The sequence below is a fragment of the Stenella coeruleoalba genome, assembly GCF_951394435.1.
Source record: "Stenella coeruleoalba genome assembly, chromosome: 1".
Classification (NCBI taxonomy): domain Eukaryota; kingdom Metazoa; phylum Chordata; class Mammalia; order Artiodactyla; family Delphinidae; genus Stenella; species Stenella coeruleoalba.
The window spans coordinates 39,623,387-39,642,999 of record NC_137169.1 but is presented as its reverse complement, the minus strand read 5'-3'; the positions used below and the strand labels follow the sequence as shown (position 1 = coordinate 39,642,999).

The following is a 19,613-nucleotide window of genomic DNA, read 5'->3' as shown; positions in this document are numbered from 1 at the left end:
TAATTATAATTGACATACAATATTATATTAGTTTCTGGTGTATAACATAGTGTTTCAATATTTTTATACATTATGAAATGATCACCAGGATAAGTCTAGTTACCGTCTGTCACCATATGGAGTTATTATAATATTATTGACTATATTCCCTATGCTGTACATTAATTCCATTACTTATTTACTTAATAGCTGGAAGTTTGTACCTCTTAATCCCCTTCACCCACTTTGTCCACCCCCCCCCCCACCGCCTCCCCTCTGGCAACCACCAGTTTATTTCTGTATCTATGTGTCTCTATTTTGTTCATTTGTTTTGTTTTCTTTATGGTATTTTTCCTTCTGTATCTGACTTATTTCACTTAGCATAATACCCTCTAGGTACATCCATGTTGTTGCAAATGGCAATATTGTATTCTTTTTTATGGCTGAGTAATATCCCTGTGTGTATGTGTGTGGGGATATGTTTGTGTGTATCACACCTTCTTTATGCATTCATCTATTGATGGATATTTAGGTTGCTTTCATATCTTGCTATTGTAAATAGTGCTGCAATGAACATGGTACATATATCTTTTCTTTTTTTAAAATATTTATTTATTTATTTATATTTATTTATTTGTGGCTGTGTTGGGTCTTCGTTGCTGTGCATGGCTTTCTCCAGTTATGACGGGGGGGCTACTCTTTGTTGTGGTGCACAGGCTTCTCATTGCAGTGGCTTTTCTTGTTGTGGAGCACGGGCTCTAGGCGCTCAGGCTTCAGTAGCTGTGGCACGTGGGCTCAGTAGTTGTGGCTCGCAGACTCCAGAACACAGGCTCAGTAGTTGTGGCGCACGGGCTTAGTTGCTCCGTGGCATGTGGGATCTTCCTGGATCAGGGCTCGATCCTGTGTCCCCTGCATTGGCAGGAGGATTCTTAACAACTGCGCCACCAGGGAAGTCCCCATATACCTTTTCAAATTAGTATTTTCTTTTTTTTTCAGATAAATACCCAGGAGTGGAATTGCTGGATCCTATAACTGGTTCTATTTTAGTTCTTTGAGGAACCCTCGATATACTGTTTTCCATAATGGCTGCACCAGTTGACATTCCCACCAACAGTGTGTGAGAGTTCCCTTTTTTCCATATCTTCACCAACACTTGTTTCTTGTCTTTTTGGTAATAACCATTCTGTCGAGTGTGAGGTGGTATCTCATTGTGGTCTTGATTTGCATTTCCCTGACAATTAGTGATGTTGAACATCTTTTCATGTGCCTGTTGGCCATCTGTATATCTTCTTTGGAAAAATATCTATTCAGCTTCTCTGTGGAGGGGCTGATTTTGGAGATATTTACTCTACTATTATGAAAATACTTTTTCTGTGTATGTCGTAATCTTTAAAATTGTGTTTTTGCAGACTAGCATATTCTGTTTTGCTTTTTTATCCAGTCTAATAATTTCTGCCTTCTAGTTATAATACTTAAGATATTTACATTCATGTAATTATCCATATGATTGGTTTAAGCCAGCCAGTTTGCTATTTATTTTATATTTGTTCCATCGGATTTTCTTTAACCCCTTTTTTGATGCCTTCTTTATGGAACTTTCCATGGTATTCCTTTAAAGAATGGCAGAATTTATAAAACTGTGGCTAAGGAAAAATGTCATGTCTTCTTAAATATACTACAAATTGGAAAGAGACTCAGTATTTTCCAGTGAGGACAGTTAGAGCTGTGCTGTCCGATAGAAGTATAATTTGAGCCAAGGATATAATTTAAAAATTTCCCCTAGCTACATTAAATAATTAAAAGAAGTGATAAAATTAATTTTAACAGTAATTTTATTTAAGTCAGTATAAGTATTATCCTTCAACATGTAATTAGTGTAAAAGTTGTTAATGAGTTTTTTTACACTTGTTTTGTAAACATTCTTTAAAATATTTTTGAGCAAGTCTTCAAAAGTCTTCAAAATCTTGTATTTTACATTAACTGTCCATCTCAATTTGGACCAGCCTCATCTGTAGGCATAACACAGACTTAGAGGTACTCTTAACAGGTTTGGTTTAAATGAGGCAGAATAGAAAATGAAGCTGATGGACAGAATGAGATTTCTGAGGGCCTTGATTTTAATAATCAATAGTGAATTATTAGGACAAAAGTAGAAAATAGAATAAGGGGTAGATGGAGTCAAAATAGCTAGCATAGAAAATAATCTTAACTGCTGTATACAGAGGGACATGAAGTCTTAGTCATTTATTCAGTGCAATAGTCTATATTAAGATGGTAGATGATAGTGGTTTTCATTCTAATAATAACTATAGTATTTAGTTTTTTATTTTATTTTTTTATACATTTATTTTTATTTATTTATTTATTTTTGGCTATGTTAGGTCTTTGTTGCTGTGCGTGGGCTTTCTCTAGTTGTGGCGAGTGGGGCCTACCCCTCTTTGCGGTGCATGGGCTTCTCATTGCAGTGGTTTCTCTTGTTGCAGAGCACGGGCTCTAGGCGTGTAGGCTTCAGTAGTTGTGGTGCACGGGCTTAGTTGCTCTGCGGCATGTGGGATCTTCCTGGACCAGGGCCCGAACCCGTATCCCCTTCATTGGCAGGTGGATTCTTAACCTCTGCGTCACCAGGGAAGCCCACTAGTATTTATTTAAAGCACTGTCAGGCACTGTTCTAAGTACTTCGAATGTATTGTATTGACTCATTTATTGTGTGACTTTAAGTAAGTTAATCACCTTCACTTTATTGGGTCTCTGTTGTTTCCCTATATAAAAAATTCGAAGCTGTACTAGATAATTTCTAAGCTGCTTGTTAATATGGAAAGTCTGTGTTTTGGGGTACATTGATGAGGAAATTAGAGTTTCTGTTCTCAGGGAATTTATAATCAAATAAAATAGGTGAGGTGTACCCACTTCATTAAAATGCATAGAGACAATAATTAGGGCCTTAAGAGAACTATAAAATGCTGTGAGAATTTAAAACTATTTACTTGACTATAATAAATTCACAATAAATGTTTGAATTAGATTGAATTGAATAGTGACAGTTGGTGAATCAAGAGAAGTTTTGTGTATGGGATGGCAGTTAATGTAAGCCTTGGAAGGTAGAAGTACATGAGGAGGAGATGGCATGGAGTAGAAATGAGCAGTAACCCAGATAATGGAAGAATGCGAGGCAAGAAAGTAATGTGTGTTCAGAAAACAATAACAAATATACTTTGATTGTACTTTTAGGAGGTGTCAAGTAATATTGCTATATGATAAGTTGGATTCAAATCTTAGAGAATCTTCAATAGCCTACTAAGGGTATGGTTGATCACTGACAATGAAATATGGCAGGAACTGGAGAGACTGTGCTATGTATTTTTTAGAAACCCTACATCTTATGCCTATACCTTGTGTCGGTCCTGAGAATAGTTAAGTGTAGTTTTATATTTAAAAAATATTTCATTGGGCTAGAAACAGTGCACTTGCTTTGAAGGTTTGTCATATTTCTTTTGATGAGGGTGTATATGGGCTGCGACTTAGGGTGATACAGGTCAGATTTGTGCTTTTTTTGGTATTTTTTTTTTGTCCTCTAGTATTGTGCTTTATTTCTGCTGAGTCTTAATCCTTTGTGATTAAATGATGCTGAATAAGTTTATGTCAGCATTCTACATAAAGTGGGAGCCTGAGGCTTACTGTTTAAAACTATTAGTGTCTGTCCCGAGAGCCAGTACATAGAGCACAGATAACCAAGTGGAAAATCATAGATTTCTCAGAGGGATGGAAGTTATAAAGGCATTTCATTTAACTCTGTAAATACTAGAATCTCTCTTTTTTTTTTAACTTGTGCATATTTTTATTAGCTTAGCAGACTAGTGTTTTTATGTAATGTTTGGTAAGTTATTTTAGTACAGTAGTTCAGGGAATTCATGAAGCAGTCACGTTCATCTGTCTAATTTCTTTCAGGTAACTTGCCCAGGAGTGGTGCTGAAAGACAAGGAGGACATCTATCTTAGCATCTGTGTGTTTGGCCAATACAAAAAGACACAATGTGTCCCAGCCAGTTTTCCACTGGTCTTCAATGCCAGAATGGTGTTTGAAAAGGTGAGTTCAAACATCCAATCAAATGTTAACCAATAAAAAATCAAAGTGGTTCCAAATTTTGAATAACACATATTACTATTGTTGACTATGCACTTTGATTTAATTCAAAAGGAGATTTGTAACTTAAATCTGGAAGCTTGAAAATAAATATGCATTATATTACACATTGAATCAGTTGCCTCTTTTTCGTGATGGATCAGTTTACTTCTAAAATTGTCTCAGTGGTCTTTATGTAAAATATAGCACCTTGAATTCTAAGTAATCATTTTCATAGAAGAGATGGGGGAGATATTAATAGGTAAGAATAGGTCATATTTTGCTTATGACTTTCATGTGGTGCTTCTTTCTATAAGTCTCTTTTCTTTTTCCCCCCTGAATCTGGTGCTTTGGGGTAATTATTACCAATTGTATTTCTCACTTTTTCCTTTCCTTCTCTCCTTGTCTATTTCCCTCTTTTCTTCCTTCCTTCCCTCCTTTCTCCCTTTCCTCCTTCCCTCCTTCCTCCCTTTTTCTCCTTCCTCTTCTCCACAGATAATTACTGAGTACCTGCTCTGTTCCATGCACTGTTCTAGGCACTGGGTAAAAAAAACAAACATGCTCCCCTCTTGGAGCTTTCATTGTAATAGGTGAAACAGACAATAATCAAGTAAGTAGTAAGTGTCATGAAGAGAATAAAGGGAGGGTAAGGGGACAGAAGGATTAGGGGGATTCTTTATTTTAAAGGGTGGTCAGAGACGGCAATAACATTGAAACTGAGCCTGGATTATGAGACAGTATCAGTTATTTAAAGGTCTAGGGTAAAAGCATTCTAAGCAGAGGAACAGAAAGTATAAAGGTGTCTTGTTGGTAATAAGCTTGATGAGCTGGAGGAACACCAAGGAGGCAAGTATGACCGTGGTAACAAAGGGAGGACTGCTAGCAGATCAAATTGGAGAGGGAGGCAGAGCCAGATGTAATTTTTGTTTGTTGGTAAAATCTTGTATACTGATCATGGGAAGCAGAGAGGAAGTGACAGTTCTCAATAATGTCAGAAGTTTCTTTGGTTGGGAAAGGAATATTTTGGGAATGAGAAGGAAAACACAAAAACTATTTCATATATGTCTTCCTTTTACGTTCTCTTCTCTATCCTGCTTCCCTCTGCCTTCTCTCACTATAGGTGTTCCCTGAAGCAGTAGACCCTGGAGATGTGGTTGCACAGCTTGAATGTAAGTTTTTAACTTTTAATTTCTGATTCTAAGAGATTTTAGAATCATGCTCTTTAATCCTGAGTTAGATAAAAGTCAAAAAGGGTCAAACAAGAACTTCAAAACTCTTGAGGTGAGAAGTTTTTTACACTTTTTAGAATTTTGGAATATACCTGGAAATAATAAAAACTACGTGTGCTGCAGAGAGATGGGGAATTTTTCCTTTTTCTGTGTTTGATCTGTGAATAACAAAAAGACTTATCTGAACTATTTATTGATTAAAATGATATGAGCTGTTAATGATGTAAGAACTGAGATTCATGTTAGGTGGGACTTTGCCCTGCAAACAAAAATATGTCTTTAACCTCACTGTATTGCAAATCAAGAGAGTAAATAATAGAAGATTGAAGTAATAGTAGCTTAAAATATATATGCTTTTGCATTTTGTATTGTATGCAATATGTTAATAAATTATTTGAAAGTGACGTATTCAAGGCTGTGGTTAACAGTAAATTCTTCAAAGTACTAGGGATCAACTATAAAAAGATCCAGTTTTTTGTGAGAGCAGCAATGCAAAGGTATACGTTTGGGAATATGTTATTTGAGCTCTGAGTATGAAATGAAAAGCTCTGTTATTTATCCTTGTAATCAGAAAGGGATTAGGGATTACCATATTGGTCTAATATATAATTGTGGCTCAAAACGCCAACAATATTGAGCATCATCAGTGTCAACTGTCCCTTCCATACCTTTTGCACCCCGTTGGGACTCTAGCAATATAGAAACATGCAGCCTGGAACCATGCTAGATAGAATCTGGGCATATGGGTAGAAATAGGGCTGGCTCATTGTTTTACCTTCAGGGAGTTAATAGTAATAGTTTAAAGAACTCTTTATGGCTAATGTCAATATCGTATTTATTTTTTATAGCTGTTCTTGCACTTGGTATTCTGTCTTCCACTATGGCAGACTAGTGAGGTGGCAACTTGGTGCCAGTGCGTAATGACTTTTAATTTTCTTGAACATCTTGTTCAGTATCTCAGAAATTGCGTATCTTAGGAAATATGAAGATAATTATTTCCCTTATCATTCTGAAGTTCTTTTGTTAAAAAACATAATTTTTCCTATTTTATTTGAAATTTAGGGTCTCTAAGAGTACTTGGTGGTTATTATTATTTGGAATCTTTCTTGTCTTGATTTCACTGATTCACTTTTTCTCTTAGGTTTCCTCCTTCATCACTGACAGTCCACTTTTTGGTATCTTTCTCAAATTCCTCTGGCTTCACTTCTCTGATCTCTTTTGACTTAGTTTCTACTCTCTCCTTATATGATATTCTCCAAAGACTTGGCTTCATGTTTTACCTATCTTCTGATGGCTTCCACAGCAGTCTTTATCCCTGATCTCTCTTGTAAGCTTTGGGCGCCTTTTCTTTTACTTTTAATTTCCTCTCAGCTTTGCAGTTTTTTGTTGTCCCCTAACCTTATTAATATGAAAAATTAAAGCTATACTAAAAGTGGAAAAGATGGAATGATGAAGTCTCATATACCTGTCAGCTTCAACAGTTTTTTGACATTTTGCCCATTGTATTATATGTTTACCCTGCCACTTAAAAAAATGTTGGAATATTTAAAAGCAAATTCTATACATACATTATTTCACTGCAAATATTCTGGCATGACCTCTAATTGATAAAGGCTTTTTTGAAAAAAATATGACCACTATATTGGTATCATACCTAACAAAATTAATATTAATTCCTTAATAACATCGAATACTTAGTCATTATGCAGGTTTCTCCAATTGCCACCACAATGTCTTTATACAGTTTGTTAAAAATCAGGATCCCATCAAGGCGTGGTTCACATATGTATGTGGCTGTTTAGCCCTTCAGTTTATTTTTTTCTGTAGTAGTGTCCCTCACTTTTTTTTTCCTAATGCCGTGAATTTGTTAGAAAAATCAGGTCCTTTAGAATGTCCTACAGTTTGGATTTGGCTGCTGCTTCCTCAAAGTGTTGTTTAGCTTATTCGTCACTTATATTATGTAAACTGAAAATTAGACCTAAAGGTTTGGTTCGATTCAGGCTTATTTTGTTTTTTTGGCAAGAATCCTTCATAATTGGTGCTCTGTACTTATTATTGCATCATATCAAGCGGCATATAATGTCTGATTGTCTTAAGTTTAGTGATATTAAGATTTATCTTTTGCCTCCTGGCAGCATCAGCCTGATTCCTCCATGATAAACCTCCTCTACCGCCTTTCATCGAACAGCTTCAGCATTCCTTGAGACCCGTCTTTTCATTAGGGGTTACCAAATGTGATTTTTCTAATACTGTTAATTTTTTCTATAAGTGTTAGCTGGAATTCTTCTCTAACAGATATTTTCCTTATCAGCAATGTGATGACCCTGAAATACTGTTCTTGTAGGAAAGGTAGTGTCATCTTTCCTTTCCTGACTTTAATAGCTTTAGTGAGGTATAACTTACGTATCACAAAATTTACCCATTGTAGCTGTAGTTAAGTGATTTCTAGAAAATATATATAGTTGTGAGCCGTCATCACAGTCCAACTTAGCATGTTTCCATCACCCCAAAAGTTCTGACGCCTGCTTGTACTCAGTCTCTATGCCCACTTCCAGTCCCCACAACCACTGATCTATTTTCTATCTTTGTATATTTTTCTTTTCTAGAAATTTTATATAAGTGGGTTCTTACAACATTTAGTCCTTTGTGCCTGGCTTCTTTTACTTGGAATAATGTTTTTGAGGTTTGTTCATGTTGTTCTACATATTAGTAGTTCATTCCATTTTATTTATGAATAATATTCATCTTGTATGGAATTTTTTTTCCCCTTCCATTCACCATTTGATGAACATTTGGATTGTTTCAAGTTTTTGGCTATTATGAGCAATGTTGCTGTGAGTATATGGATACATGCTGGGTTGTATCCTAAGTATATGTTTAACTTTTTAAGAAACTGTCAGCCTGTTTTCTAAAGTTACTGTACCATTTTACATTACCACCAGCAACATATGAAGATTTTCCATATCATCCCCAAGACTTGATATTGTTAGTCTTTTTGGAATATATAGATGTGTAGTGGTATCTCAATGTATTTTTTTGCTTGTTTGTTTGTTTTTGGTTTTGGTTTTGTTTTGCGGTACGCGGGCCACTCACTGTTGTGGCCTCTCCCATTACGGAGCACAGGCTCCGGACGCGCAGGCTCAGCGGCCATGACTCACGGGCCCAGCCGCTCCACGGCATGCGGGATCCTCCCGGACCGGGGCACGAACCCGTGTCCCCTGCATCGGCAGGTGGACTCCCAACCACTGCGCCACCAGGGAAGCCCTCTCAATGTATTTTTAATTTGCCTTTTAATACTAATAATGTTGAGCATCTTTCCAAGTGCAGATGAGCTATTCATGTAGCTTTTTCTTATAAAATGCTTGTGCAAATATTTTGCCCATTTTTGAACTGGGTAGTTTGTCTTCTTACTGAATTGTAAGTTTTTTTTTCTTTTTAAAAATATTCTAAATATAAGTTCTTTATCAGATATATGATTAGTAAATATTTTTTCCCAGTCTGTGGCTTATTTTTTTCATTCTTTTAATGGGGTGTTCTGAAGAACAAAAGTTATAAAGTCCAGGTTATCAATTTTTTTCTTTTATGTATCATGTTTTTGATGAAGTCTTTGCCTTACCCAAGGTCACAAAAATTTTCTCTTTTCTTCTACAAATTTTATAGTTTTATCCCTTACATTTAGGCCAATGGTCCACTTTGAGTTAATTTTTGTGTATGTTGAGAGGTAAGGATCTATTTTTTCTTTGATAGATGGTACAAATGCTCAAGGAGATTCAAAGACCCCCTTAACTGGGCAGTCTGATAAATGGTCAGATACTTGAGTAACCTCAGATAAAATGCTTAGAACAGTCCCTTGCACACAGTAAACACTTAAAATGTCCCTTGTTTATTTTTATTGGTGGTGTGTTATTATTATTACTCTTATTATTGGGGAACTGCCAAGTTCCATTCATACCATATCTGCACCCCGGAATCACCAAGCTTCTGGGGAAATATATATTTATGATGTATAAATATAAAGTGATATTAAGGGCCAATGACATTAAAAGCCATATAGGGCTATTTTACATTCATAGAGAAGGCATTCTCTTTAGGGAAATGGTTTTAATCCTGGAATCTACCAGACTAAAATTAATTATGACTAAAGCCATTTCCTGGGAACCATTTTTAGGCGAGAAAGAGAATGAAAAATTTTCTACTTTATAGACTACTCTATTGAAACTGGAGTTTCTTCCTTTTTCACTGAAACTTTGTAGATTTTCTTCTACAGACACACACACACACACACACACACACACACACACAAACATACTCTGTCACACGTACACAGTACACTCGACCCTTGAACAACGTGGGTTTGAGCTGTGCAGGTCCACTTATACACGGATTTTTTTCAATAGTAAATACTACAGTACATGATCTGTGGTTGGTTGAACCTGTGGATGCTGAACCGCAGATTCGGAGGAACCATTTATATGGAGGAACTGATATGGAGGGCCGACTGTAATCTATATGCGGATTTCAACTGCAGGAGGATGGTCACCCCTAGCTTCTGCATTGTTCAGGGGTCAGCTACATACTGCCACAAATACACTGCCTGAAAAGCTCTTCCTACAGCTATGGATTTGCCTGCTCCCTCACTTCTCTCCAAGTCAGTCCTCAAATTTATCATTATAACGAGAGATCTTTTCTCACCAAAGTATTTAAAAATAGCTCCCCCGTTTGGTCAATATCTCAATCTCTATCCCATTATCTTTAAGGTTATTATATCTTCTACACCAGAATACTTTGAGAGTAAAAGAGTGTGTTTTTAGTATTTCCACCAAGACAACAGCTGTGAAAAGGGTACTGCTCAGGGCAAATAGGGATGAATGGTCCTCCTGTTTTTCTTCCTAGCACTGATATATTATTTATTTTTTTATTTTCTCTCTCATTAGAGTGATAATTTCATAAGAGCATTGACTTTTCCTTTTTTGTAGCTGTTGTGTGCATATGACAATACTTGACACATACTAGGTATTTGATGTTCAAGGAGTTAAATAAAATCTCATAAATGCATCGTATAACTGCCTCTCATTACTGTTTTCATGAGTGTTGGAACTGTCCTACCGAGAGATACCTGTTTGTAGTATACAATCCTTTGATTAGGAGATGTATTTTGTATTTGAAAATTTGTAATATAATAATAGCTGCTCTGGCTTCATTCTCGTTTGGATAAAGAGAAGATGCGATCTTTATCTATATTGCAGTAGATTACTAGCTGTCCCTATTGTTTTCTCTCACCTGTAGGGAAAAATAGCAGTTTCATTATAGCCTCTGCTTTTCAGCTTCTGGAAATTAGTGCTTACCTGGTGTCTGGGGTATTCAGAATGCTTTCAGGGGAAGATTTGAAGGCTGAGAATAAATCCTTCAGTGTCTATAAATGAGAGAGTCCCTGCCTCAGTGGTCAGGAGAGCTTGTAGGACTCAGGATTCATATTTTAAATCCATGATGGCAGATGCATTCCCAGCAGTTCGCCCTTGCAGTTAGGGCAGGTAAATAGGCATTTATTGGAAATTGTTATAGCAATTACTCTTGCTGGTACGGAGTGTTAATGGCATTCTGGCACTCTCTCTCAAGGTGTTTATGGTAGCTTTTGATTTGCTCCATGGGACTAAGATTTCTGGAGTACTGGAGTACATTTACTTTGTAACTTGGGTTGAAAGTACATGTGAAAATGACAATTTTTACAGAAGGAGGGAAATTGTCATTAGTTATAAGAAAGAGCAACTGTAAAATGGAATTAATTATACTATATGTTCCAGGAGATGTAATTTACATGAACCTATTATTTGGTTTCCAGGAACATTAGTTCTCTAAAAACTTTTCCATTAATAATTTAAGGTCTTTTCTTCTTGAAGTATTTTTGCCAAAATATATATTTTTAAATATAAAAGAGTAGAACACTGTTTATAGAAACTAGGAAATAGTTTTCTCTTTAGAAGTTAATCTATGTTCTTGTGATAAAATATAAACTAATTAAACCCAAGCAATTACTTTTCAGGCCACTTCTTTACAGTTGAGGAGTTTCAATAACAATTCTACCTGTATTGTTTATTTCATTACTTCACTTTGGCAGTGATTCATTGTGTCAATGGTAGGTTCAGAAGGTATATAGTATATTGACACAAATCTTAAATTTGTTTTCTATTTAAACCCTTTGTTTTTAAACTTTATACTCTTCTTGAGATCACTGATACTTCTGAGACCACTGATACCTTTAGCAAACTTATTGGAATTAAAAACTGTATTTGGAAATATATTTTGTTAACAGCTGTGTTTATTTTTCTTCACTGTAATTTGTTCACAGAAATAATACCTGGCAATACTAAACACCCATGTAATGTTTTGATTGACGTTTTATTGGCTGTATTCTGCTTGTGTTTGGCCCCTTCCAGAATGATTCTGGCTAGTGTGGGGTACTTCTGTTTTACTTATATCCCTTATAAAAGGGCTATTCCCTTCTTTGGCTTTATTTTTAACCTTTTACTTTCCTTTATGAAATGGTTTTTGTTTTTAATATTTATTTATTTGAAAAGAAAGTGGAACTTTTTCTTCTGTCCAATTTACAAGTACTGAATTTGCAGTGTCAAAGCAAGGCAAGTTCTTCAGACTGGAAAGGGTAAGCACATTGTGCACATGGTGTTAGAACTTTTCACCCAGAGAACTACCAGGCAATTAATTTTATTATTCTGTAGGACTTGCTGTCAGGCAAGGTGCATACATACATACATATGCATATATGTAAATATTAATGTCTTACCTTAAGTCTGGTTTTTAATTATATTGAAATTATATTTTTAATTGGTTATAGAATTATTTTAATTTTCTTCATAGCAGAGTTACATATAGTCTACAGAGCTGATTGCAAACAGCAGTCCTGTAACATCCCTATCCTCCATCATTTCCTACTCCCCTAACGACTGCTTTTCTTTTTTTTTAAAATTGTTTTTCTTTGTATTCACCTCCATTGTCTCCAACATGCTTATACTGCATTTGAAACGTTTGATTTTTAAATATTGGACATTATTTCTCCTTTCCCTTATGAAAAATGAGGATTTAAATAGTTTTCATATGTTCTCTCTTTGCTCTCAAAATATATACATGCCCATTTTCTGTCTTTCTCTTCTCTTAATACAGTTATATCATAATTTTAGATTATATTGTTAAGATCATGTAAAAAGTATTATGGCTGAACCATGTGGTATATATACTATCATACTTTTTCTGCAAGGATTTTGTTTTCACTTGAACTAATAATTACTTTCCTTTGCTTAGTTTTATAGTTTTAGTTTTTTTGTTTTGCTTAACTTAACCCCAATTCTCCCTCAGGTATTCACATTATTTTCTCACAGTTTAATGTTCTTTCACTTATGAATCATTTTTGTTTTTTTGCCTAGAGGCCTAAAACTTTTTAATTTATTTTTGAAGTGTAGTAATGTTACTAGAATATGTCCTGAAGTTGCTTTTTATGGCTTGGTACTCTTAGGTACAGTGCATTCTCCTTCATTTGTAGTTTGTAATCTTTTTTCATTTCTGTAAAGTTTCATGAACTATATATACCGTTTAATATTTATTTTCTTTCTTTGCCTTAGTGTTTTTCATCAGGGTCTATGTTGGATATTTTTTGCATGTTTAGTATTTGTTATTTTTACTCGTATTTTAAAATCTTTTTGTTTCTTTTTGATTAAAACAACCTTTTGTTCTTTTATTTCTTTTAAGATACTGTCTGTTGTGATTATTTGCTTTAGTTTAATCTTCGTTTCTGAAACAACTTCCTTCTCTATTTCTGCTTCTTTCCTAAGTTATTACCATCTTTCTTCTGTGTTTTTCTAAATTTGATTTATGTAGTTGCTTAATATCTTATATTACTTCCTTAATTTTCAAGTAGTAGATTATAGTTTTTATTTATTTTGAAAGCATGTCTTTTGGATGCTTTCACTGTAGGAACTTTTTTCTTTTGCTCACTATTATTATCTTTTAAACAAGAACTTGGTATGTGTTTGACTGTGATCCTTTTCTTTGCTCATTCTTAATTTAGATTTTTTCCCGTGAATTCTTAGAAGGAAGCGTGATTTAGGATAATTTTTTATAGCTTCACCAAGCTCCCTTATATAGTGTTCAAAGTATGGTGGCTTGCTTTCTGGAATTTTCTGCCTTTGTTCCATTCCACTTTTGATAGTTTTTTTCTGCTGTTGTTTCTTTTTCTGCGTTTTCTCTTTCTACATTTTTATCCTGTTTATTTTGTATTCTGTTCTCTACCGTTTTTCCTGGTTTCTTGTGCTCCATCCTGTCCAGGAGCCCTGGGTGTTCAGTTTCTGTAGTTCTTACAGGCTACCAGACTACTTTACCACCTTTGGACCTTACTGTACTCTTTTGAACTCACCTGCTATTGGAATGGACAAACACCCTTCCAATTTCAACTGCTTTTCTCAGATTGATCTACTTCTTCCTACTGAGTACCAGTTGGGTATTTAGAGTAGCTCTTCCCAGGCCCTTTATACTCCCTTGCTTTCTTCTGCTTCTCCTGCGTAGATAGATGCTGATACCTCACAGGTTTTGTGGTTGCTGGTGGTTTGTCATCATCTGCTTTATCTTAGGGTTTGTGGAGATGTCTTGTCATCTTATTTTATTGTAAATGTCTGTAGTTTTCTGCTGTGCAATTGCTGCATATGTTTTTATGGAAGGGAGGTTTGGAGAGACTTGAAAATTCTAGTCTTCGCTTTTATTTTGTGTTTTTGCTTCTGCCTTTCATATTTCATCAAATTATTGGCCATCTATTCATATTTAAGAATAGAAGACTGAAATGCTTTTGGAAGTTATGTGCCAGAGGTGCCTGGTACCACTAATTGCTAAGTCTGTTGGGGTTCCTCCTGGATGCAGATTGTCAATGTGTACTTTATTGTAGGTGATTTCTCTGGGTCATTTTATTGGAAATTATGTCACTATCTTTTTGTATCTTTTCTCTTCAGCTGGTCATATTCAGTAAAAGAATCATTCACATATTTCTCCTAGAGGCTATATACTTGGCGACCTGTTTATAGAACCTTGTAGTGGAAGAAGCTGTAGTAAAATCTCACTGTATAGCCCAGACTCTTAATCTACCTGTTTTCATATAGTATTACCCCTGCTGTCAGTTGTACCTGCTGTTTCCATTCCAGTGAAGACAACTACTACTACTATTACTTCTCCTCCTCTTTCTCTTCCTCCTAACCCTCTTCTTCCCTCTCCTTCTTCTCCTTTCCCTAATAAACTTCCATTCCCCCCCTCCCTCCCGCCTCTGCTCCAACTCTCTGGAGAATAACTTCCAGTCACCTGCCTGGGAATGGGGAAGGGCAGTTTCCTAGTGGTGTAAATTGGAAGAAGGATCTGGGGTTTGACTGCTTCTTCAACTTTCAATTATTACTCGGGTTTTTAACCCCACTGATTCTGTCATTTCCAGAGGTACCTAGCACCACCAATTGCTACATCTCTTAGGAATTCCTTAGTATAAAATGGTTTGCTTCTAAGCTTTCCTCTCTATTGGCTTAAGATTCTTTCTCCAGGCTGTTAACTCAGTTACCATTTTTGTTCAAACTGTTTTCTCTTTAGTTTTGTCATTGTGAGTTGGTATGTGTGTGTGCTTAATCCTTTTATTCTTTTAGTGAGGGTTCAGAAGGGAACAAAAGCTAATGCATACATTTAACCTACTATCTCTAACTGGAAGCATTCATTTGTAGCTCACTGAACTATTACAGTGTGAATACCTGTGTAACTACAACCTAGGTCAAGAATTAGAACATTGCCAAAACTTCAGAAAGCCTTCCTTATACCACCTCCTAATCTCTATTTCCTCTGTGTTCCACAAGGGAATTTCCATTTTAACGTCTAATATTGTCATTTAGTTTTGCGTTTTTGAACACTAAATAAATGGAATTGTAATGTGCAAATTCTTTTGTCCCTGGCTTCTTTTGCTCAGCATTTTGCTGAGAAACTGATTTGTGTTTTGATAACTAATTCATTTATCTTTATTGCTATATAGTATCTTCATTATGTGACTACTCCAATTCATTTATTCTGTTATTTACAGATATTAAGGGGCATTTAGGTTATTTCTAGTTTTTGCTGTTATGAATAAAGTTGCTGTGAACATTCTTGATTACATGCCTTGATGTTCATGAGCATGCACACCTATTTGGAATATACATAGAAGTGGAATTGCTGAGTCTTAGGGTCAGTATGAGTAGACAATGCCAAACAGTTTTCCAGTGTTTCTCTATCAATATACACGCTGCCATTGATGAAAGTTCTGTTCTCCACAGAACCCCTAGAACAGAACCTCTAGTTCTGTTCTCTCTTGCCAACTCCTGGCATTGCCAGACTTTTTCATTTTAGTCATTATGGTGAGTGAACAGTGGTTTCATTTTGCATTTCCGTGACAATAAATGACATCATCGTTTTTGGCCATCTTTTTGTATTTGTGTGTGAAATGCTTGTCTTTTGCTCATTTCTCCTTTTGGTTGTTTATTATTTTCTTACTAATTTGTAGGACTTCTCTATATTTTCTAGTTAATAAGCTTTATGTCAGTTATATGTGTTGCAAGTAGCTTCTCACTCTGTGGCTTGCATTTTTAATCCATTAGTGATTCTTGTTCTTTTGGTGAACAAGTTTATTTTTAATATAGTCTGACTTAATAATGTAGTTTGATTTATTAATCTTTTCCTTTATGTTTAGTGCTTTTCTTGGGTCATGTTAAAGAATTTTTTTCCCTACCCCAAGTTATGAAGATATTCTATATAATTTTCTAGAAACCTTATTTCTTTACCATATACATTCAGATTTACAGTCCCCTTGGCTCTTATTTTTATATATGGTATGAAGAAGGGATAACATTTTATTTTTATTTTATGTATATCTAATTGAGCAATACCATTTGGTGAAGAAACTTTTATTCCCATTGCTCTGTAATGTTTACTTTATCACAAATTAAGTGCCTACATACATGTGGATTTTTTAAAATAGATCTTCTATTTTGTTTCATGGTCCTTGCATAAATATTATGCTTTCTTAATTACTGGAGCTTCAGTTTTGGTATCTGGTAGTTTAAGACCTCCAGGTTTATTCTTTTTTTTTTCACTTTTACTTATTTATTATTTTTTAATTGAAGTATAGTTGATTTACATTGGTGTGCCAGTTCTGCTGTACAGCAGAGGGACTCCGTTCTACACATATATACATTCTTTTTTAAAATATTCTTTTCCATTGTGGTTTAACACAAGATTTTGAATATAGTTCCCCGTGCTATACGTTAGGACTTTGTTATTTATCCCAGGTTTATTCTTTTTGAAGATTTTCTTAGCTGTTCTTAGTGTCTAAAGTATACTAATTTTAATCCTTAGTGTACCCTTCAATGATTATTCACATTTGTGTACATCCATAAGCACCATTCATCAAGATAGAGAACATTTCCAGCATCCAAAAAGGTTTCCTTGTGCCTCTACCAGTCACACCCCCCTCAAGATAATCACTATTCTGACTTTTGTCAGCATTGATTACTTTTGTCTGGTTTTGGAATTCATATAAATTAAATCATAAATATGTATTCCTTTGAATATGGCTTTTTTTCACTCAGCCAAATGTCTGTGAGAGTCACCTATGTTGTTGTATTTCAGTAGTTCATTCTTTTTTATTGCTCTTTAGTATTCCATTATGTCAATGTACTGTAATTTATTCATTTCTTGTTAATGAGGATGATTTTTAGTCTTGGCTTATTATGAATATTCTTATAAATATCTTTTGGTAAACATTTATACTAGTTCTCTTGGAGTGGAATTTCTGAGTCATAGAATAGGTGTATACTTAGCTTTTGTTGATACTGCTGAACAGTTCCCTAAAAATAATTGTACAATTCCTTTTATTTCCCTTCTGTAGACTGCTAGTGATACTCAGAATCCTCAATCATGTCAATCTAATGTCAGAGATTAAGATGATTTGACGCTGGGTTTCAATCCGTGTACAACACCAGGGTATTTCCAGTTCATCCTTATTCCTATGATGTTGTCTTTTACAGGCTCTATCCAAACTGTGGAGAATTTATGAAGACCTGTCCTTCTTGGTATAGCCCCTGTAGTGATATTTTGCTTCTAGGTCTGTGAGACCATCAAAATCTCAGCTAAGTTTATCCATCCTTCATTTGCCATTTCTGGAATTAGCAGATGCCCTGGGGGAGAAAGCAGCTCCAATGTTTGGCCCATCTCCCTGGCTTTTCTTCTCCTAGAACTTGGCCCTGTAATTCTTCACTGCCGTATTATCTTCTCTGTGCCTTCAAGTGGATTTTAAAAAATAACTTGACCTGATTTTCTTAGTCTTCCTATTAAGATGATTGGTCTGCTTTATGTAAATTGCCATTATTCTGAGGCAGAAATCTGTTCCCCCTTAATATCCTTTCTACCCTCAACCTGTCTCTGTACTCTCCCATTTGTCCCCCCCCATTATATCTGTTTAATTTTTCTAAGTATCTGTATTTGGGCTAGTAGTGCATAGTTAATTATTACAGCTTTATATAATCCATGTTCTTTTCATTTAATAAACACACACTTATATTCCTACATGTTTATTTTTCTAGATGAACTTAAAATCATTTTTTAAGGTCTAAGATAAACCTCTTTGAATTTTAATTTTAATTATATTTTGGGAGAATTGGCATTTTTACATTATTCATTCTTCCCATGTAGATAGGTGATGTATACTGATTTACTAAAGTTATGCTTTCTTTCAGCATATTACCAAGGTTTTGGGGTATGTGTGTGAGTGTGTGTGTGTGTCTGTGTATACGTATACTTGCCATACAGTTCTTATTATGTTTATTTCTAGCTGTTATATATTTTGTGGCTTTAGAGAATAAGGTTCTTCACCTAATTTTCCTTTTTTCCCTTTGTTTATGGTTGATACACAAGAAAGTGATAAAAATATTTATTGTGTATCCAGTCATTTTGCTGAACCTTCATATTGAAGACTGCTAATGTCTTTTCAGTGTATTTCAAATATTTATCCATGATTAGTTTAAATATTAAAAAATATTGTTAATTTGTCTTTCAGTCAGAGCATGTAGCCTATAATATTACTGCTTCTTGGAATTTATTGACGTTTTCCCTGAGCATCTGGGATAGGAATCAAATATAATCATGACATGGTTGCTTAGAAAGGTATATCCTTTTTGTGTTGGTAAAAACATTTGAAACTTTCTATATCTTACTTTAACTTATTTATTTCATTATGTCAGATATTACATCAAAGCTGACATACCGGAGATTCTTAATAAATGTCCATTCCCGGGTCAGTGCTACAACTTGCCTTCCTGGCTTTTTATACTAGGTTAATTTGGTATTGCTGATGGGCTTTCATAACCTTCAGATTGATGCTAACACAAGTTATTTCTCAGTGCTACCTTTCAGTCCTTTACTTCTTGGAGAACTTCCTTTTTAATTTGTCTTGTAGATATTTTAAACATATTCATTTCTCTCATTAGATGTCTCTGTTTAAACTCCAGCCTTCTTAAGATGAACAGATGACTGCTTCCTACTTCACTGACTAAAACTGAGGCCATGTTAGTGAATCACTTCAGTTTATTCCTCCCTTGTCCTAAAAGTCATCTACATTGTTTCTCATTCTTATCCCCTTTCTCCTGGTCCTGGAGGATGAGGTTTCTGCCTTCTGCTCAAGATTATTCTACTTGTCCCTCTTATTCATCTCCTCGTGCCATCTCTAGTATCTTGATCATTAGATTTTTTTCCCTCTGTGTTTGCAATGTCTCTCTTGCTGACCCTCACACTGTATAAATATGTTGTATGTTTACATCTTTAAAAGATATTTCCTGTCTTCATCCTTACCCTCATTTAGCTACTATCCTATATCTTTATTCTACTCCTCATTCAAAATATAACTTCCTTACCTCACTGTATATTTTGTAAATTACTGCTTTCTAGTTCTAGTAGAATTGTTAATGAAAACAGTGCAGGCTGAGCTCAGATCTCAGTTCAGGAATTTATGTTTGGTAACCTTAACCGTTAGTCTCTATTTCTTATCTGTAAAATGGAAATAATGGCTTGCTTGTTAGGGTTGTTTTAGGGATTTGTTTGAAGCTCATAGGAATACCATTTAGAGAACATCTTCTGACACACAGAAGATGTTCTCTAAATGGTAGTAAATACTATTATTTTGACTACCCATATCCTTTTTTAAAAAATGTAGTTTTCTACTTTGTAATAATG

At 35.0% G+C, this 19,613-nt stretch overlaps 1 protein-coding gene across 2 annotated transcripts in view; it reads left to right on the top strand.

The window, feature by feature from the left end:
* Positions 1-19,613, top strand: part of SPATA6 (spermatogenesis associated 6) — a 158,766-nt gene that overhangs the window by 20,044 nt on the left and 119,109 nt on the right. For both annotated transcript variants that reach the window (XM_079901666.1, XM_079901665.1), the window contains exons 2-3: positions 3,925-4,062; positions 5,219-5,267. In XM_079901666.1, coding sequence (XP_079757792.1) covers positions 3,925-4,062; positions 5,219-5,267 — 187 coding nt within the window. The remainder of the gene's footprint in view (positions 1-3,924; positions 4,063-5,218; positions 5,268-19,613) is intronic.